Here is a 21554-nt window from a genome sequence, read left to right as displayed (position 1 = left end):
TTACATAATCACTTTTAAACATGGTAAGATAAAGCTGTTTAATATACACTCAAATGCAAACTCCCCAGCTGATCTGACTGTTTTAATCTGTGCATATTCATTCCTGGTAAAATGCTAACAAATGGGGTTTTTTTTTAACAACGATCAACTTTTGTTGCATTTGGGTGAAGCATTCTTAGGCTGGAGGCTGTGGATTTTGGCCAGAATATGAAAACGTGTTTAGGTTGTATTTTCAAATTGTTTTCAATATAAGAGCAGTTACAAATTCCATGATTACTTTGTACTGTCGTAATTTTATCTAGGTAAGAAATTTGAAGATTGCTCCCTAATTAAAATAATTGAACCAATAATGGCATGAAAATTATGCAAAAATGAGATTGTCGCAGTGAGCAGATTCTGCACTGAAGGCCATGGCCTCAAAACACAGAAGGCTTGGATCCTTGCCCACAGTGTTTGGTTGCCATTGTGCCAAGCTAAAGATAACCAGTTACCTAAGATGGGGGAGTATATGTGTAACTGTTAGCAAGGACAAAGGAAAATGAGACAGCAACTCTGAAAGGCATCACAGTGCTGAACATGCTAGACAGTTCCTGCTTAGAAGAGTTTACAATCTAATTTGTACAGACAGGACATATTCAGATTTTCATAGGACGTATCTGCATGTCAGCAGTATATAAGAATTATTGGCTAGTATTGCAGTATCTGTCTTAGCATGAAGGCTGTGAACAAATTTGTCTGCGTGTTACTTCTCACCCCTGCCAGCCTGAGATGGGAGTGCTGTAGTGCTAGTATCTGGTTATACCTTCAGACTAACCTAACATATAACAGAGGGCAGATAAAGACCAGCATGGTCCAACTTTTCTGTGCAGAAAGGTGGCAGTAATACCTGCTGTTCAGTACAGAACATTTAGGTTACCTCATCTATGTTTTTGTGGAAGATTCTACCTGCCTTTCTGGGCAGGTTACACCCATCTGTGTCATTTGTTTTGCTTTGATCCCATCCTCTTACTAGATAGGGAGGCTCTATGTTTATCCTGTGCCTTTCTTGTCATTGTTTTTGTCCCAAACATCTACCACCCTTTCCAAGACAAAATACTTTCCTGAAGTAGTATTTAAATTTGCCTCCCTGTAGTTTAATTTCATATCCTCTTGTTCTAGATTCTCTGGCGGGTTAACATAAGAACATAAGAATTGCCGCTGCTGGGTCAGACCAGTGGTCCATCATGCCCAGCAGTCCGCTCCCGCAGCGGCCCCTAGGTCAAAGACCAGTGCCCTAACTGAGACCAGCCCTACCTGCGTATGTTCCGGTTCAGCAGGAATTTGTCTAACTTTGTCTTGAATCCCCGGAGGGTGTTTTCCCCTATAACAGACTCCGTAAGAGCGTTCCAGTTTTCCACTACTCTCTGGGTGAAGAAGAACTTCCTTACGTTTGTACAGAATCTATCCCCTTTTAACTTTAGAGAGTGCCCTCTTGTTCTCCCTACCTTGGAGAGGGTGAACAACCTGTCTTTATCTACTGAGTCTATTCTCTTCAGTATCTTGAATGTTTTCGATCATGTCCCCTCTTTTCAAGGGAGAAGAGGCCCAGTTTCTCTACTCTCTCGCTGTACGGCAACTCCTCCAGCCCCTTAAGTCGCTCTTCTCTGGACCCTTTCGAGTAGTACCGTGTCCTTCTTTGAATATTAATACCTTTCAAGTATTTAAATGTTTGTGTCATATCACCTCTGTCTCTCCTCTACAGTATCCCCAAACAATACTACTGGGACAAAACGAAGCACACTGGGGTGAGGCCCAATTGAGAAAAACAATACTTAAAACATTATGACTAATCCCACATAGACTGTAAAAATGCTCAGAACCGTTGTCGGTAGAAAGACCACAACCAGGGTCAAGCCCTTAAATGTAGCTTTCATTGGTCTATCATAGCACAAAAAGCAGTCATTTAAAATGAGGTACTGTTTATTAGTTGGTAGTCAACCGTTATTACTTATGACTTTACTTGAAACCCTTTTCAAGTACTTGACTGAGGCTGCTGCAATGCTGTTAAAATTCCTTTGCGGGTTCACTTGCATGAAAAATCTCCCATCAAACTGGAAATAGTTTTTGTCAAGGATATCTGCACTATTGTTGACATGAATTCAATATGAGCAGGTGGTATAGATAAGGTGAATAGGTAAGTATGTATAACTGTAACTGCGGCTTCCTGGGTATATTAGTGTATAGGGCTTTGATATCGAGAGTTGCCAAAATTGCCCCATCGGGTATATTCCTCGAAGTCTCCAACTGCCTTAGCATGTCTGTAGTATCCTTGATGTATGACTGAGCTTCAGACACTTGTCCCTTCAAATGGAAATCCACAAAATCGGACAAGGGCTCCAAAGTTGACCCTCAAAACAATAGGACGCCCTGTAGGAGATGTCAGACTTTTGTGGATTTTTGGCACAAAGTATGTCACTGGAATAACTGGGTACTCCTGCTGCAAAAATCTGTATTCCTTATCCGTGATGATAGCCTGAAATATAATATGATAAACATCCTAGACTTAATCCTGTTGAGTGAGGATTGCTGCGTTGTGGTTGTATGGGGAAACCCCCCACTTCTTGCGAGGCTGGGAGTTTGCTACTGGCCAGTGTGCCTCTCTAATGCACCCCTGGCGGCTTCTACTTTTCCCCCCTCCTGCCACGTTTAACTTCATAGAAAAGCACTGTGCCACGCTGCTACTGGCTTCGGCATCTTCTCTCCACTGCGGCCCACCCTCTCTGACAACTTCCTGTTTCTGCTAGGGCTGGCCACAGTGGAGAGAAGATGCTGAAGCCAGCAGCAGCGCTTTTCTATGAAGTTAAATGGTGTGGGCGGATGAGCGGGAGGAGTAGATGCCGGTAATTCCAACCAGCAGGCAAGCAGGCTGATGTAGCTAGGTGTAGAAGGAAGGAGCATATGGGACTGGGGGAAGGGAAAGATATGGACAGAGAAAGTAAGAAAGGGAGAGATGGACATGAAGGAAGGCAGAAATGGATGTGGAGGGAGCAAGATGGGGAGAGGGAGAGAGATTCAGGGAGAGGACATAAGGGGGAGGGAGAGATATGGACAGAGGAAGTGAGAGAGAGAGGTGGACATGAGGGAAGGCGGGGGGGGAGAGAGAAATGGATGGGGAGGAGACAGATTCAGGGAAGGGACAGAAGAGGGAGGGAGAGATGGACAACTCGGGGAAAGCAGAGAAGGAAGAGAAGATATGGCTAGGAAAAGGTGGAGGCAAAATGGACTGGGGACTGTGAGAAGTGAGAGATGTTATACTGGGAGCACACCAGGACCGCTGCCCATACTCTGCTGCTCCTGCCTGTGGCTTTATGAAAAGTGCAGCTGGAAAGAATAAGATCTACTTGGATGTTTTAGAGCCAGCCACAACACAGGTACACACTCTTCGGCGGGAGCATGAACTTGGGACACAGAAGGGAGGGAGGGAGAGGGCAAGAGATGCTGAGGTGGGGGAGGGAATAGAAAGGAAGAATTGTTAAGCATGGGTGTGAGTAAGAGGGAAAGAGATGATGTATATGGGGAAGGGAAGAAAGAAGATAATTATTGGACATGGTGATGGGAGAAATGTTGGATGTGGTGGTAGAAAGGAAACAGTGGGACAGATGGAAATGGATGCACGAGGGAGGAATGTTGGACATGGTGGTGGAGGGAATAGAGGAAGAGATGTGGCATGGAGCTGGAGAGGGGTGATAGAAACAGACATGGGGCAGGTGGACAGAGGCGAAAGATACTGCACACAGACCAGGGGATAAAAAAGGGAGAAATATTGGATGTGGCAGTAAAGGGGGTGGGAGAGAGGCACCCTTGATCCCTCTCTCTTCCCCACTCCCTTTACAGCAAGGGAGGGAATGAGAGAGAGAGAGAGAAAGACGTTGCACATGGGGGTGGAGGAGAGAGAAAGAAATGCTGTGCAGTGGTGGGGAAGGGAAAAAGAATGCACTTTGTGTAGTTTAATTTTGTGGGTTACCACTATGTATTGTTACTAGTATTGTATGTATATGAAAAATAAATGGAAGAAATGGTGTTTACAATTAGTACTATTATTATGGGGGTGAGGTCTGGGGAAGAGCTTGGGCAAGTCTAGGGCGGAGCGTTCTGCTGCCTATGAATAAAATACTGTATACATTTCTTCAGCAAGAGACCTCTTACATATGTGCTTTCTCTTCCCTACTCTCCTCCCACATATGTGGGCTGTTAACCTTAATACTCCAGATAAAAGAACCAAGCTAGCAAGTCACAAAAAAGAGCTGTAGCCGGGTCACATACTCAACTCCCCTCAACAAAAAAGCTGTTCTCCCGGTACACGCACAACACACACACTCTCTCTAGAATAAATCAGTACATGAGCTTTTAATCAATAAAGAAAAGGTTTTGTTTACCTGATGATATTGTGTCTACTATGTTAACAAATCAGTTAACTCACATATGCTTCTGTACTTAAAAGCAATTGTACGGAGCAGCTTAACCCCTCCTTTAAATGCTACGGTCTAAGATCAGAGAAAAGGAGTTATACTCTGTTACCCACAATTAATGTATCTGGGAATGGCCCAGGGGCAATTGGAAGTTGTAGTCCAGGAGACCTCTGCACCAGAGTTCCAGAAGCACACACTTTCCCAACAACTTCAGCGAAGAAGCAGCAGTGCCCATAGACTCATGGGATGTCCATCGGCTAGTCCAACCAATCCTATCAGCTGGTGGGCGGTGCTTGATTTGCCATTGGTTGCTGCTTGAGTTCTTCTTCCCAGGGTGAGCGTTCCAGTTGGCCCCAGTCAAAGTAGATAGGAGTTCTTGGAGGCAAGGGCCAATGATCATCCCACCTGGTGAGCTGTTAGGCGGGTGCTTGATTCTTATTGGTTGCTGCCCGAGTTCTTCTTCTGACGTAGGATTCCAGCCTGACCCTAGTCAGAATAGACAGACGTTGAATGCAGTCTCTGTGCCTTCTAAGCAGTAAGTAAACCTGTTTTTTTTCTGCTAGAGGTGAGCTCTTCTGTTTGGGGGTAGGGCGGGGCAGTTTTTCGGCAACCACCAGTAAACATGGGCGGGGAAGAGGAGAATGAAAATAATAACAAACAAAAAATACTGCAATCCTTCTGTTTATAGAATTTCACACCTTACCGAATACTTGCTTTTTTTGAACGCTAGACTTCCTTCAGGTGGTCAGACTGTAGAGCGACAGAAGCACAGCTTTGAAAATGAGCCTCAATGTTGGCTTTTATTTAGGTCTACTTATGTGAATCCTGATACTTCACCTTCTTTATCCTGTCCTACCATCCCACCTACCCCCCCCCCCTCCCCCGGTTCCTGTCTTACTGAATGATGCTGAAATAAAGCCATGGTTAGTACATTCCAATGCGGGCACTCACACGTCATAAACAATATTAGAAGTAATCAGCTAAAGCAGCAGCGTGGTTGGGTCAGATAAGCTCCTGTTGAAATGCAGCGTGTCAAATAGCTTGGTGATAGCAGCATTCATGTGATATATAGCAATGCGAAAACATTGAGGCAGTGGCCATCCATTTATATCCCTGACCGTGACCCGGTTTTCCTCGAGCTTGTGCCTGTCTTGGAAAAGGAACCTATGACGTCTTGTGCGCGCTGCTGTTTCCCAGGGTTCTATGAATGGCTGAGAGAAAGGAGAGGTGGGATTTATTTTATTTTATTTTTTTGCGTTGCCTTGGGTTACAGAAACCGGCCAATGAGGAGGCGGCTGCGCGCCGACGCACTCTGAGAGTGTTAGAGGTGCAGTCATGCCCTCTGCCACACCTGAGCTGCTGTGCAAGAGAGGAGGGACCAAAAGCCCACTGCCTCTGCTGTCTCTGCCTCTGTGCAGAGGCATGATGCTCTATTGAGGTAAGAGCCCCCAGATCCCACACATGGGGTAACATGCAACTTTTTTTTTTCAACTGTAGGATCAGCTACAGTAGGAGACATTCTGGATGGCACCAATCCTTTTTTTTCTTCTATTTGTCTCCTGGGTGCTGCTATGTGTGTAGCTTACTTTCTTTCCCTAGTATCCTATTCAACAAAATTTTTAGGACTCTATATGGGATCCCATGGGATCATGACAGAGGATTTATTTTTAGGTATGTTTCAGATTCTAGACTCCTGGTGGAACATTTTATCCATAGTAAGAACTAGAAATATTTGGATACTGTAGAAAATTGCAGTGGATTATAGTTTTACTGTTTACACTGCTCAGTGGCTAAAGCAGCTAGTGTGTTCCCCTATCTATTCAGCTCTCCCACCCCTAGTAGGTCACATTTGTAAATAACTCGGATCATTAACTAAGCTATTATTGTATAGGTCACACACAGAGCCTTAATACATAATTCAAAAATGTGAAGGCAGAAAGTTTGCAAGAATGTAAGTCTGCATGGGGGAAAGTGCTTATTCCACTAACTGGAACATAGAAACTTGATGGCGGATAAAGGCCAAAAGCCCATCCACCAGTCTTCCCATCCGCAGCATTCACTATGGTATCATTAATCATAACAAAGAGGGGAACAGTCAATTCAAGGAGGAAGATTTCAAGTATGTAATCGTGTGAACACCTTTATAAGCTATCATCAGTCAGAAAAACCTCCTTGCTGTATTTAATACTTATTCTTAGAATTCTCTATAGCCTTTATGACAAAAAGAAAAAAGAATCACCATGTCCATAATCGTCATGTCAGTGTCTATTATGTGTTCTGCAGAACTTCCCTGTTTCACTCTGGCTTCCTCAGGACCTTGCACTGTAGCTAAATATCCAGCCAGCACGTTTACCAATGGTGAATTGTATTAGTGAGTCAGTCTTCTATGGCCGACACTGTCCTTCCTTTCTATGTTTGATGTGAGGGAATTCAGTATTTATGTAGATATAACTCTCATCTTTTTCAATAGTAATTTGGGGTGTGTTAAACTCGGGTACACTAGGAGGGGGGGGGTCCTTTTACTAAAGGATGTTAAGTCTTTAATGAGCAGTTAGGGCATGCTAATAGGCTACTATAGAACACATTAGTGTTTTGCAATATTTGCCTATTTGCTAACCTGCGCAGGATTGATATTTATTTATTTTATTTTTTTAAAAATTTTTTTGAGAAGGGGGCATTCCCGTGTTATCCTGCTTGTCACTAGTGCATTAGAATTAGTGCATGCTAATGTGACTTAGCGCCTCCTAAATAGGGCAGTGAGTGGTCCCATGATAACTCTTAGCAGGAACTGCATGTTAATGAGAACATTAATGTATGACCTGCAGTACGAAATATTGGGAACACTCCTTCTTGAGGCTGTGTAAATCTTGGGCTTGCTGCTCGTTAAACTCATAGGTTAGATCCAGTGGGCGTAGTAAAGGGGGTGGTCTGCCCCGGGCTCAGTCTTGGTAGGAGTGCCGGCACCCATCGTCCTCTCCACCCCACCACTCCTTTCCGATCCCCCCTGCCATGCATGTGCACATGCTCCTTCCCTTGTACCGCTTTAATTTTCCCTGCACAAGCAGCATTATGAACTTGCTGTCCGCGTCAGTGTTGCCTCTCTCTGATGTCACTTCGGGCCCCGTACCTAGGGAGTGATGTCAGAGGGATAGCTGACATGATGTAAGCATAACGTGACCATTTATTTTTTTCATCAAAAGGGGACATCTATTAATTGTCAATCCCGCCCTAGCCCCACCCCAACCTTGCCCTAGCTCCGCCCCCAATCCCACCCCAAATTTCTTCCATTCATTTTTCATGTACACATAATATCTTCATATTAATTCATAATGGTAACCTCAAAATTAAAAAAAACTACATAGCACACTATACGCAGAGAAAATGTTAATTATCATTTGGGGTTTTCAAAGATGTCAAGGCAAATGTCTTTAAAATATGCAATGTCACCTCAGTAACTATAGAAAAATAGACAAATATAGTGCAAAATATAGACAGCAGATATAAATTCTCAAAACTGACAGGTTTTGATCACTAAATTGAAAATAAAATCATTTTTCCTACCTTTGCTGTCTGGTGATTTCATGAGTGTCTGATTGTGTTTCCTTCTTTCTGTGTATCCTTTCTTTCATTTCTTTCTTTCTTTCTGCACTCAGGCCCAACAATTGTCCCTTTCTATTCCCTCCCTCCTTCCTTTCTATGTCCTTAGTGCCCCCAGTGCCTCCTTCCCATGTCCATAGTGCCCCCCAATGTCTCTGTCCTGTGTCCTTAGAGCCCCAGTGCCTCTGTCCTGTGTCCCTAGTGCCCCCCAGTGCCTCTGTCCTTAGTGCCCCAGTGCTTCCTTCCCATGTCCATAGTGCCCCCAATGCCTCCTTCCCATGTCCATAGTGCCTCCAGTGCCTGTCCTGTGTCCTTAGTGCCCCCAGTGCCTCCTTCCCATGTCCCTAGTGCCCTCAATGCCTCCTTCCCATGTCCATAGTGTCCCCAGTGCCTGTCCTGTGTCCCTAGTGCCCCCAGTGCCTCCTTCCTATGTCTTCTCTTGCCTTTGTCCCTCCCCCCGAAGCCAGCCTGCCTGCCTACTTCCTTCCCTCTCTCCAGTGCCTGATTCATACCCCCCCGCAGATTCAACCCCCCCTCGCGATTCAACACTCCCCCCCTCGCGATTCAACACTCCCCCCCCGCGGATTCAACACTCCCCCCCCCCGCGGATTCAACACTCCCCCCCCCGCGGATTCAACACTCCCCCCCCCGCGGATTCAACACTCCCCCCCCGCGGATTCAACACTCCCCCCCCCCGCGGATTCAACACTCCCCCCCCCGCGGATTCAACCCCCCCCCCCCCCGTGGATTCAACACTCCCCCCCCCGCGGATTCAACACTCCCCCCCGCGGATTCAACACTCCCCCCCCCGCGGATTCAACACTCCCCCCCCGCGGATTCAACACTCCCCCCCCGCGGATTCAACACTCCCCCCCCGCGGATTCAACACTCCCCCCCCCGCGGATTCAACACTCCCCCCCCCCGCGGATTCAACACTCCCCCCCCCCCGCGGATTCAACACTCCCCCCCCCCCGCGGATTCAACACTCCCCCCCCCCCCGCGGATTCAACACCCCCCCCCCCCCCGCGGATTCAACCCCCCCCCCCCGCGGATTCAACACTCCCCCCCCCCGCGGATTCAACACTCCCCCCCCGCGGATTCAACACTCCCCCCCCCGCGGATTCAACACTCCCCCCCCCCGCGGATTCAACACTCCCCCCTGCGGATTCAACACCCCCCACCTGCAGATTCAACCTCCCCGCGGATTCAAATCCCCTGCCTGCTCGCGTACCGCTGCTGCCTTCCAGTCTGCCTCCCTGCTGCACCAATTGAAACGCTGGACTGCTGCTGCTGCTTCTTGACTTCATCCTGACGTCAATTTTGACGTCGGAGAGGAAGTTCGGGGCCAGCCAATCGCTGCCTGACTGGCTCAAACTTCCTCTCCGACGTCAAAATTGACGTCGGGAAGAAGCCAAGAAACAGCGGCGGCGGCCCAGCGTTTCAATCGGCGCGGCAGGGAGGGAAAGTGATTGGCTGTCCTGGTGCCCCGCGCACAGCTTCGGGACGCTGTCCCTGAAAACGGGACATTTTTGGTGTCCTGAAGCGGTGGGTCGGGACAACGGGACGGTCGGCCCGAAAACGGGACTGTCCCGTTGAAAACGGGACGTATGGTCACCTTATGTAAGCAGCAAGTTCGTGAGGTTGCTTGTTCCTGGAAAATTAAAAAGGTATGGGGGAAGGGAAGAGGGAGGGGGTGTCGGGGGTTGGGAAGGAGCAGAGGGGGCAGAGAAGAGGTTGGGGAGGAGTGCCACCCCTGGCGCCACACACTCTCTCTATGCCACTGGTTAGACCCAAAACGTACTCCCCTCCCCCTTTATACAAAGTCGTTTTAGGCTTTTTTTTATCGCAGGTCGCGGCGGTATTAGTTCCGACGCTCATAGAAATTCTGTGAGCATCAGAGTTAATACCGCTGTGGCCGGCAATAAAAAAAAAAAATGGCCTAATGCGGCTTCGTAAAAGGGGGAGTTAATGCACTTTAGTAGAAGAACCCCTAGTTGTTTCTTTGGCCCTTGAAGGACTTACAATCTAAGTTTGTACCTGAGGCAAAAGAGGGTTAAACTAAACTACTACTAATTATTTCTATAGTGCTACCAGATGCATGCAGCTCTGTACAGAGTCACAAAGAAGAAGAAAACAGTCCCTGCTCAAAAGAGCTTACAATCTAAACAGCCAAGACAGACAAACAGGATGTCATGGATACAGTTAAGGGGAATGGATAATCAGCAGGCTGGGTTAAATCTTTAACTTGTATACTGAGTCATCCATGAGAAACAAGGCTCGACTCAGTTAACAATAGTTGTAGTTAATAGAAAGAATTGACCTCATGGAAACCTATCTGCTAGAAAACAGTAGTTTTCAGAATTTTTTTGAGAATGATAGGTCGTTCCAAATTGCTGTTAGTAAATAGGGGAAGGAATGAACAAATTTACTGATAGATCTGGCACCTTTTACAGTGGGGAATGAAAGTTTAAATACATGGATACCTCCATTTTTGGGCCATATTTTTGGCCCCAAAATCTAAGTTTATATTTGAGTATATACAATATATGCAGTAACAGAGGAAATCAAGAGAAGGCAAAAAATTTTCATGTCACTGTACGCTGTCTTTTATCTGAAGCAGTTCACAAAATTAATCAAAAATAACAATAAAAACAATAAATAAGATGTGAATTAGTTTTATCTATATTCCAAAAATAAAAATTTACAATACTTTTATAAATAAAACTTAATACTAACTAATAGACTTAGACCCAGTTGCCTTACCTTTGCTGTCACTAGGCCGTTGAATCAGCTGAGCCAATAAGATCATACAGTAAATTATCCACAATAATATGCAAAACGTAATTTTAAAAACCCATCAAGAGTACTTTAAAGCCCACTCAACCTTGCCATCTAGCTAGTTTATTCCTGGATAATTATTTGTATATCTGCATGATGTCTAATATTGTGCCTGCATCTTAGAAGGAAATGCTAAGTGGTAGAGGGGGGTCATTTACTTAGGGGATTAAAAATAGATTTGCGGTACAGTAACTTCAAAGCCTCTGTGTATCTTTTTTTTTTATGATGGAGCATCCTCATATGGAGTTCTGGAAAAGCTTGGATGTTTAGAATCTGTGGCTGTACCCAATAGATGAAATATCAGGAGGACTTAAGCCAGGGAGACAAAAATCACATGGTGGGAGGAAGGTTGCTGCTAGCAGGACTTATATTCTTGTCACCATCAGGGCAGGATTAACCAATAGGCCAAGTAGGCATGTGCCTAGGGCCTAAAATGGTCAGGGGGCCCTGATGAAGGAGGACATCAACATTGTTTTTTCCAAACGGCGATGGGCCCCTTCAGCATCAATTGGCAACGCAGGCCCCACCCCGATCTGCAACGTGCCCCCCCCCCCCAATTGACGGAAAGTAAGACAAGCAAGTAACATGGGTAAGAAAGGCAACGGGAACTGTAATTGTGCAAGCGGTGCTGCTTGCCTAAAGCTTCCCTCTGACGCAGCTTCCTGTTTCCACCTGGGCGCATGGTGGGGTCCCCGGGGCAGGGCCCTTGATGAATTAATCCTGCCCTGGTGGCCATCCTTTGTGAAATTTACACAAGTTCTCTTTTTCTGGGTCATAAGGGTGTGTGGCAAGGGGAAAAGACAGCATCACTAAAGGAAGGGAAAGGTTCTTGGGGTCAAACAAGATATTGTTGGGGGAGGGGCAAAAATGGAGTGTGCAAAAACAAATCAATCAATTTTTGTGGCTTCTTAGGGGAAAGGAAATCTTGACTGGTGCAAATGTTTTTTCAATCCTTTTGTCTCAGGAGCTGCATCTACATCAGCATAATGTAGCCATGGACAAGAAAACCAGTGTTCATGTGAAAGGAGGGAAGCAGGGCAGAATTGGGAGGCCATACAAAGAAAGCATGAGGAGTCATCTTGGTCCCAGAGCAAGCTCTGTCAGCTTTGTATCTTGACCTTGGTCATGTTTTCTGTCTAAGCTCACATCACTGCAGTGCTGACCATTAAGGCAGGTGATTGTGACTGCTGGAGCATTCAGCTATGTAGTCATCTCCAGGCACTTGCTCTGGTGAAAACTGGCATTTCTCCACACATTGAAAATTTTGTTTTCCACTATTTCAGGTTTGTTAAGTGACTCAATAAAAATGAATTTGATTTGCTTGATGTGTATCAAGCAGCCTCCTTTACTTTGCACAACTGAAGGAACACTCTTATTGTGTTGGTTTTTTAAAAAAATCCTATTCCTGTAATCTGGGAATATATTTATAATTGGAGGCTATTTTCAGTAGTAGGCATAGTATCTTTGAACATTATGAATAATGGATTAACAGAGGGAGGCATCTTTTGATATTGAAAGGTTTATGATTTTTAGCAGAGAACTTCTTCAGTTTAGATCAGGGATGTCCAACCTGCGGCCCCGTGAAGTATTTTGTGCGGCCCGGTCGAGGGCCATGCAATGTTTTCCTCTGCTGCCCCCCGGTGTTTACCGTCTTGCCGGCTCCCTCCTCTGTCTTGCTGCAGCGTTTGCGTGTTTGTGCGGCCCCAGAAACTTTTTTTTTTTTGCCCAGGGAAGCCAAAAGGTTGGACACCCCTGGTTTAGATGATGACATGAAATGTGCCATATCTTTTGAGATTTCTTACTAGTGTAGTAAACACTTGAAGAACTAAGCTTGTGTCTTTCTAGAGGTTAAACTGCATATTTAGATCATGATTTTTCTAACTATTGTAATAAGTAATGATCCATCCATGCTTTCAGAGCCACTTGGGAAAGGATTTTATTCTGAGTAATATAAAATTGACAATTTTTTTCCCTCTACATCTGAATTGCCACAAAAGGTTAGGTTAGTTGAAGGGGATACATTTGGATTACTGTTCTTGAAGCAGACTGATTTTATATTGCACCTTTCATGAATAGGAGAAAGAAGTAATCATTAATCGGAACACACTTTGAAATGAAGGAGCAACAAGTTAAGATTTTTTTTTTTCTCAGAGTGACACTCATAGGTTGGGCCTCCGAGGCTGCAGCCTGGACCAATATTTTATCCAACAGAGCAATAGCAATTAGAGTTTGGGGGCAGGGCTAAAGATTGTCCCCAATAGATGTTCTGCACTTGGAGACACACAATGCATAAGTTAACACTTCTTACAGTCCCTTACTTTGTCACGTCCCTTGCTGTCTCATTGAAACCCTTTCTTTTTCTGTATAGGTTTTTCCCCCCCACATCTGCTACTTTGAGTCATCCCAGTGGCTATTAGTCTTCACATTCTCACCAGCGTCCTTGGAGCTGAGTTATGTCCACAGCTGCTCTGATTCATCTAGCCAGACGCAGTGGGCATCATGTGAGAAGGCAGGCACTGCTGACATCCCGCCTCGTGCAGGAAGATACCCGGGTGACTCCAGTGTGCCACACCACCACCACAGAGTGCAGAGCTTCCCGTTTTGATCAAGATGGAAGTGGTCGTCCTTCCACTTGGGACTCTTTTGGGATTTGGGACAATCGGATTGATGAACCCATTTTGATCCCACCAAGCATTAAATATGGGAAGCCGATCCCCAAAATCAGCCTTTCGAAGGTGGGCTGCGCAACACAGATTGGGAAGCGTAAGGAGAATGAGGATCGCTTGAACTTTGCAGTATTGAAAGGTGATATCTTGTATTTCGCGGTTTATGATGGCCATGGTGGAGTAGCAGCTGCTGATTTCTGTAACAAGTTCATGGATAAATATATAGAGTAAGTCTGCACATTTTGGAGAATATGGGCTCATTTTCTAAACAGAAAAAAGTTCAAAAATGGCACAAAGTGGCAGATGGATTTTTTTTTTTTGCAATACATTTTAAGATGTTTTTATTTCTGTGCAGTTCGTCTAAATCTCAAGGAATGTGTACTGGAGCATGTTTAGGGTGGAACTAGGGTAGGCTAATGATTTGGACATTTTTCTGCAATAATGGAACATTGTAAAAATGTCCAGGGCTAAAAATTGAACTGTTGTGGCTAAACCTGTTTCAGTCATGACTAAATGCCCAAATTGATTAGAATGACCATTGGAGAAATAAAGGCATGACTCCTTCCACTGCCCCCCTCCCACCACCACAAGAGATGAAGTGATAGTACTTAACATATTGTTTGACAGCTGCTTATACAATGGCCAATCCTCTTAGAGCAGTAAGCAAGTCCTTGGAGTAGACTATAGAGAAAGGGACCCATACCCATATCTCACTCTTAACTGGTACACTTGTGGTGGAAAGTGTGAGCTCGACAAAATACCTACTAAAACCACATATAGGTGACACTTGCAGTGTCACTTAGAGTACAATCCTGAGTAGGGAATGACACTGGGACAAAATTTCTCCCATCCCCGCAGGAACTCATTTTCCCATCCTGGCAGGTTCTTTTTCTGTCCCTGCCCCGTTCCTGCAAGCTCCATTCCCATCTGCAGAAGCCTCAAACATTTTAAAATAATAAATGTTTAAGGCTTATGTATTAAGGCAGAGCTTACAGGAATGGGACCGTGACAAAACTCACAGGGATGGGACGGGAAAATTGAGTTCCCTGATGCAGATGGAAGGATGGATCAAATTCTGTTGTAATTGCTCAACAAAGTGAAAGAGAGTGAAAAAGAGAAAAAGGAATAAAAGATAAGTCACTTTTTTCAGAGAATAATTTAAAGGTTTATTTGACTGAATGTTTGATAGGAGGATTTTCTGCCAAATAAAGTTACTACCCTCTCTAGTTTGAGGAAAATTTGCTCCCCAACGGGGTTCTGAGGCTTTTTCTCTTACTCCTAAAATACAATTTAATGTATTCTGGACTTTCTATCTACTACATTATGGTCAGTTTATGAATCCCCCTAGGAGAGTCTGTATCTTGAGTATAAATTGTGCTAAAATATTGGATCCAAATCTAAAATCCTGATAGAAGATAGATCACAGTTGTTCAATAATAATCTGGACAAAAAGGAGCTATTTTGATTATTCAACAAAAAAATTAAATAGTTTTCATGGGTTGAAAAGTATGTGAAATTCTATTTTTTTTTCCCATTAATCAGTGGCACTTCCAGGTACAACTGTATCTTAGTGTTTATTGTAATTGTTGAACCATCTTTCATATTTCCCCTTGAGGAATTCTGGCCTATTTTTCCTTAAAAGAATTTTCAATTTTGCGCAAAGATCTCAAATGACACGTGGAGGGGCATAATCGAAAGGAACGTCTAAGTCAGTTTTTGTCCAAGTCGCAAGTCGTCTAAAGTAAAAAAAAAAAAATAGCTTAGGACACATTTTCGAAAAATACGTCCAAATTATTTTCTGTTTTGAAAATCATCTAACTATACATCCTGCCGATCTGATCGTCCAAGCCGCTAAATCGTCCATCTTTATACCACATTTTCGTCCAACTTTTTGTCCAAGTCAAAAACACCTAGAACAAACCCTGCTGGATGTGGGAGGGGTCTGCAAAGTGATTGACAGAACACCCAGACATGGCACCTAAATAGTGGGGTACCTTACAGAGCACTGCTGTGAACTTCACAAAAAGGGTGCCATGTCATCATCTCATTACTGTTCCCTTATAGGTCATAGTGAGCCCCCCAAACCACCTCCAGAATTCCCTAGACCCACTTATCTACCACCCCAATAGCCCTTATGGCTGCAGGAGCCACGTATTTGCCAGTACAAAAGGATTTTGGGAGTGTATAGGGGAGCGCACATGTTTCAGTATCATTGCAGTAATTACAGGGACTTATGGGCATGGGTCCTCCTCTCCATGGGTCCCTAACCCACCCCCAAGACGGCTTGAGACGCCTCTGTGCAGCACAACTAGGCTTTCCTATGCCAGGCTGCCAGGTGATGATGTTCTGGAGGCACAATTTTCAAGTTGTGATTAATATTTTTATGGGGGTGGGTGGTCAGTGATCACTGGATTAGTGTGTGGGGGTCTGTATTATGTGTTTGCAGTGCTTATCTGGTCACTTTAGGTGGGTTTTTGTGACTTAGACCATGTTTTAAATGGTCTAAGTCACAACGTCCAAGTTCCGTCTGTGCTGTGCTGTATAACTTTCAGTTATACATGCAGTACGCCTAAGTCTAAGCCTGCCCACATCCCACCCAAATATTGCCCTCGACACTCCTCCTGAAACGCCCCATTTAGCTATGGTTGTTCAGCAGCACTGTGAAGGCCTAGGTTGTTTTTAAATACATCTAAAACCCGGTTTTATTATCGGCACTTGGACGTTTTTGACTGACGACCGTCCAAGTTCTGACTTAGGCTGGTTTTTGAACGTTTTTCTCTTTCGATTATGAGCCCCATATTGTTTCAGGTTTTGCCACATTTCAGTAGAATTTAGGTTGGGATTTAAGCTTGTCTAATCTAAAACACAAAGGGGTAAATTCTCCAATGGTCACCTAAAATTAAGCAGTAGGATGCAAGGTACTAAGTCCAAATTCTGTAATAGTAGTTAGACACATAATTGCTTTTACAGAATACTAGCATAAGTCCTCATTTTTGTGATAACATTTAAACATGACCACTTAGGCCACTGCATGTCCCCTTGCAATTACACAGATCAGTGTTTCCCAAGTTGGTTCTGGTGTACCCTCTTGCCAGTCAAGTTTTCAAGATTTCTACAATGAATATGCACGAGAGATTTCATACAATGGAGGTGGTATATGCAAATCAAATGTCATACTGTAGCTAACCCTCCCCCCCCCCAAAAAAAAAAAACAACAACAAAAAACCCACCTGTTTTATTGCTGGCTGCTTGTGAAACCATCATCCTACATTGTCCTATATCTTGGTCTGTCTTTCTCCACCATTACACGAAAAGTGTATATTTAGGGACTCGGCCTAAAATCTCTATTCTAGTGTAATAGGAATGGTATGCTGAATCTTAGGATATTATGTCCATTCTCGTGAGCATCCTGCAGAAAGATGTCAATTGCAGCTTTTGAAACATCCTCCTTCCAGGAATCTGCTGCCCCCTTCAGTTTCTCTTTATGCAGGCAAGCATGAAAGGTGTCTTCTGATCTGCTTGGTTTATTTCTTTTTTTATTTTTGTAATTAGGTTTGCATTTTTTTTTCTCTAGTTGCAGTCTTTTTTGTGAAATCAGAGACCCCTTTTAATAATGGTCTACTCTGCCTGTGTGGAGAGGAGCAGATTTTAATTCTACAGCTGGCAGGTATATTTTTGGGGGACCTGCTTCAGCCAGCCTGCTGAAGATTCATGGAGCTCAGGGTCCATTCACCTGTGTTTTGCTCGTCCCTTTGACTTGGTCAGGGTATGGAGTGCAGATTGTTTAGGCGCTCATAGCATTCCTTTGGGGTGCTCATGGTGCCAGCTGCGTTTCATCTCACCCCCCCCCCCCCCCACACACACACACTTTTCATGAGAGGTCTAGGGGGAGTAAGTGTCGGTCCATGGAGATTTGACCAACAACCTGAAGATCCCAGCGAGGTGGTCGAGTGCTGGAAGCAGGGGGCTTCTCCTATAACAGCTGCACTTGAAAGGAGCTGAAGCAGGCAGCATTTCCCCAGCACATGGTCTGTGATAGCCTGAGGGAAAAATGGGGCAGGGGTGGGTGACTTCAAAAGCTGTTTCTATAGCTTTCCTTTCCCTAAAATCCTGTTTTTTGAGGTTTTGGGTCAGCCCTGAGGTGATTATAAGCTGTTTTTAATCACTAAAATTCACCATCTTTGGCCATCTTGAATTTTCCTGATTTTTTTTTTTTTTTCCCTAAGTTATCAAACTTCTCAAAAACCCCTCATTTTGCATCCAAAGTCCTCTGACTCTAATACCTCTTTGTCGCACATGTCAGACACTAAGCTTGCGGGCTAAATCCGGCCCACCTGGCCGTTTTATGTGGCCCACGGTGCCTCACCATGCAGTCCCAGTCCCAGTGTCGCTCCAAGCACTTCACCACACTGCCTCAGTACCCATTTGCAGGCAAAAGGACCCAGTCCCAGTGTAAAAGCTGGGGCGCGCCACACAAGTGCCTGGCCACGCTTGTTATTTTCAGAACATGATTAATGCACGAGGATGGCGTGTGAGATGGTGTGTCTTAATAAAAAATTTGGCCCGCAACTTAGCCTGTGTGTTAGATTTTGGCCCCTTAAGTGATTGAGTTTGACACCCCTGCTCTATATCATGCCTTGTTTGTGAAGGATGGACAGCAGAAGAGTGTCCTTGCGCCACGTGCCATGTCAAGTGAAGCAGGGAGGCGGGAATTAAGTTTAGTTCCCACATGGCCTCTTGGGCATGGCACATGTCTTTTGAGCTTTTTAGGAGAGCAAAATTTCCCCAGGAGCCCAGAACAGTGGCATGGTGAACTGAACTAATGTAGAGGCTCCACAGCTAAAAAAGAGGCATCTCCTCTCTTCTAAAGGGGAAGGAGGATTGCCTACTAAGGCCTTTATCCCAGAGTTCATTTATCTGCTCTGTTAGGCATTTGGGCATGGTCAAAATAAGCAATTTAGGTATGCTGAAGATAGACCCTCAGCGTATGCCTCTAAGAATCCTCAGAGTGCTTCTTCTATGAGAGCAGAGCTACTCCCCGACTCTGATTATCAGTTGGACAGGGATTCAGGGGACAAAAGTTCAGTCTTGATCCCCTTATTGTCTCAAAGTGAGGTCTCCCTGATGAGAGATTCGGCCTCCTGTGTTGAGAATTGGGATGGAGTCCCAGCTGCGGACCCGGAAGAGAAATCCTTCATACAGCGGCTGTTCAAGTTTTTGGCCCTGCCAGACATTACTCAGTTTCTTCATGAGCCCAAGATGATCCACCTCAGCCCTAGTCATCTCAGTGTTCTCTTTTGAGCAGGATTTGATCTCAGCCCACATCCTTTTCGTGACACCGAGACAAGAAACTCCTGGATACAGAGCCCTGGAAGGCTCCCTCAAAGGCGCGAAAGCCATGTCTAGGCTGTATCCTCTGGATCAAGAGTTCAGCAAATGTTTGCTATGCCAAAGGTAGACTCCCTGGTGGCACAGATAACTAAACACACGTCCTAACCCAGTGAAGGAGGAGTTATGCTGGAGGACGCACAAGACTGTAGAATGGATATGGTCCTTGAGAGGCAGTTTGAGGCCTGGCTGTAGGAGTTAAGGTGGTGTCAGCTGCTTCTTTTCATAGCACGCGCCAGTCATTCATGGCTTTGAATCCTGGACATGGCAGTGGCTGAACCATTACCTCTACTCGTGCTGGCAGGGGTGGACTATGTGGCTGACGCACTTTAAGATGCAATTAGTGTCATAGAGACTCAGCTTTCTGTGGATCAGACAATGGGACAGATGCTTTTTGACAAAGGCCTGGATGATCTTATGGCCAGTGTTCAAGATCGTCATCCCAATTCCTTACCAGACAGCAAACCTCGAACAGCTAGAAACAAGAATCTGTGCTCTTTTCGGGGGTCCCTACATTTTTGCCAGTACACCTCAGGAGGCTTGTCTCAGGGAACCTATCAAGATTCCAGATAGAAATATTCTGGAAGTCAGAAAATCCAAAATACAGGTTTCCGGGCCACAATAACAGCCAAGAAGCCACAGTGATGCCAGGCTTCCAGCCGCCCTTCAGAAAAATGAAGGTCGGCTCTCGGACTTTCTGTAGGCGTAGGAAAGTATAACGACAGATCTTTGGGTCTTGGATATTGTCATAGAAGGTTACAAGATAGTTTTCATACCCTCTGTCTGATTGGTTCATGGATTCTCCAGTGGGCCAACCAGATTGGGTGGTCCAGGTCCGGGCAATGTTAAAACAGATTGCTGGATATTCAAGCCATAGAACCAGTTCTGGAAGAACACTTGGGCTCTGGATCTCAAACATGTCAATGTGGTCCTGAGGATTCCACATTTCCGGATGGAGATGGTGAGATCTGTCATTGCAGTGGTTCAGCCTGGAGAGTTTTTGGCCACTCTTTATTTGACGGAGACTTTTCTCTACATTCAAATTTTGCCTGTACACCGAAAGTTCCTGAGATTTCACATGTTGGAGAATCACTGTCAATTCTCAGTGCTACCATTTGGGCTTACCATGGCATCCCAGATGATCACCAAGATGATGATGGTGGTAGCAGCTCATCTCCGCATGGCAGGCTGGCTGGTTCATCCTTATCTAGATGACTGGCTCATCGGAGCCCTTCTTGAGAATAGAGAGAAAGAGCAGTGGTGGCAGTTGTGCAAACTTTGCAGAGTCTGGGCTAGATTGTAAACTTTTGAAAGAGCCAATTGGTCCCCACTCGATTTTTGGAATACCTGGGAGCTCTCTTCAACATGGCGGAAGATTCAGTTTTTCTACCAGAGGCATGCAGACAAGCTGGTTTTGCAATCGTCGGGACACGATCGGAAGGTTTAGTGAATCTAGCCCATAATTTCTCCACCTTGCTTTCAAAATATGTTTAAATTATCAGCATCAGGTGCTGTTTCTGATGAAGTAGATATCATATCTTATACTGATATCAGTTGGCTTGAATCCTTAAATATCTTCTTAGTATCCAATTCTTCCAATCCCTTTTGTTCAGCATAATATTCCCTTTTTGTAATAGTAAACCACTTAGGTTTAAGCGGTCTAGAAATTTTAAAAATAAATAAATAATTATTAATAGCTAACCTCCAGTTATTTTTATTCACTTCAGTATTATCTTTCCTCCAAATACATTCTAACTTCCTACATTTTTGTTTTAAATCTCATAATTTTTCAGTAAACCATCCTGCATTATGTCTAATCTTCTGTTTTTTCCTGTGTAATGGAGTAAATTTATCTACTAAGAAGCGATATGATGCCAGTTATTAATTAAATCTAATGGAGACACATTTTTATCATAAAATCAGAGTCAATACCTTCCCAAAATGTTTCTAGTTGGATTTTCTGGCTAAATTCAATCTCTACTTTTTCTTGTTTAACATTAACAGTATTTTTTTTGTTTTATTTCCAATTTAAAGTAAAATCTAAAAGGAAATAATCCGAACATGGAACAAAGGACCAAATTACCTATTGAAAGAGACAACCACCTCCTCCATGCATAAATATACAATCAATTAAAATTGTGAAGTATCAAAAAATTATAAATTGTCAAAAACAAAGAACTTAGCTGAGAGTAACACATCTGATCAAACTTCTTATCTCTGATCCCAACTGGGCCCGTTTCACCCTTAGCTTCTCCTCAGGAGATCAGGTAAAACATTCACATATAGCCACGTTCCAAAAAAATATAAATTTTATAGCCAACAGGACTCCTCAGTTATTTCATTCATGCTGCATTTCAATCTATTCTTCATGAATTCACTGGCTTCTCTAACACTGGCTGTCCCAAAGTCCTGCGTTCAATAATGATGGTATATTTATGCATGGAGGAGGTGGTTTACCTATGATTACAACAATACCCAATGAGTAGATCAGCTCCGGCTGCTCTATAGTAAGTTGGTCCAGAGAAAACCTGAGGTCTTTCCTCTCTCCTATATATATTTATAAGATGTGAATATTTTTATGAAACTGATTCAGTCAAGTTCAAGTTTATTAATTTTA

General features: G+C 44.3%; 2 protein-coding genes across 8 annotated transcripts in view; one reads left to right on the top strand and one right to left on the bottom strand.

The window, feature by feature from the left end:
* The window catches only part of LOC117368210 (vitamin D-binding protein-like), a 96676-nt gene extending 90999 nt beyond the window's left edge, over window positions 1-5677 (bottom strand). For all 3 annotated transcript variants that reach the window (XR_004540925.1, XR_004540926.1, XM_033961631.1), the window contains exon 1: window positions 5400-5677. Coding sequence is in view for 1 of the 3 variants with exons in the window: in XM_033961631.1 (XP_033817522.1) it covers window positions 5400-5406 (7 nt within the window). In the remaining 2 variants the exon portion in view is untranslated. The remainder of the gene's footprint in view (window positions 1-5399) is intronic.
* Window positions 4868-21554, top strand: part of LOC117368188 (protein phosphatase 1K, mitochondrial-like) — a 76012-nt gene continuing 59325 nt past the window's right edge. Inside the window, exons 1-4 of one of the 5 annotated variants that reach the window (XM_033961586.1) lie at window positions 4928-4983; window positions 5722-5886; window positions 11848-12053; window positions 13252-13776. In XM_033961586.1, the coding sequence (XP_033817477.1) occupies window positions 13337-13776 (440 nt within the window). In that variant the 5' untranslated portion in view covers window positions 4928-4983; window positions 5722-5886; window positions 11848-12053; window positions 13252-13336. Of the gene's footprint in view, window positions 4984-5721; window positions 5887-11847; window positions 12054-12147; window positions 12167-13251; window positions 13777-21554 lie in introns of those variants that run through there. The other 4 variants (XM_033961596.1, XM_033961606.1, XM_033961577.1 and 1 more) reach the window with 4 other exon arrangements.

The sequence above is a fragment of the Geotrypetes seraphini genome, chromosome 1 (assembly GCF_902459505.1).
Source record: "Geotrypetes seraphini chromosome 1, aGeoSer1.1, whole genome shotgun sequence".
Classification (NCBI taxonomy): domain Eukaryota; kingdom Metazoa; phylum Chordata; class Amphibia; order Gymnophiona; family Dermophiidae; genus Geotrypetes; species Geotrypetes seraphini.
Note: the sequence above shows the minus strand (reverse complement) of the source record. Positions and strands in the feature narration are given on the sequence as shown.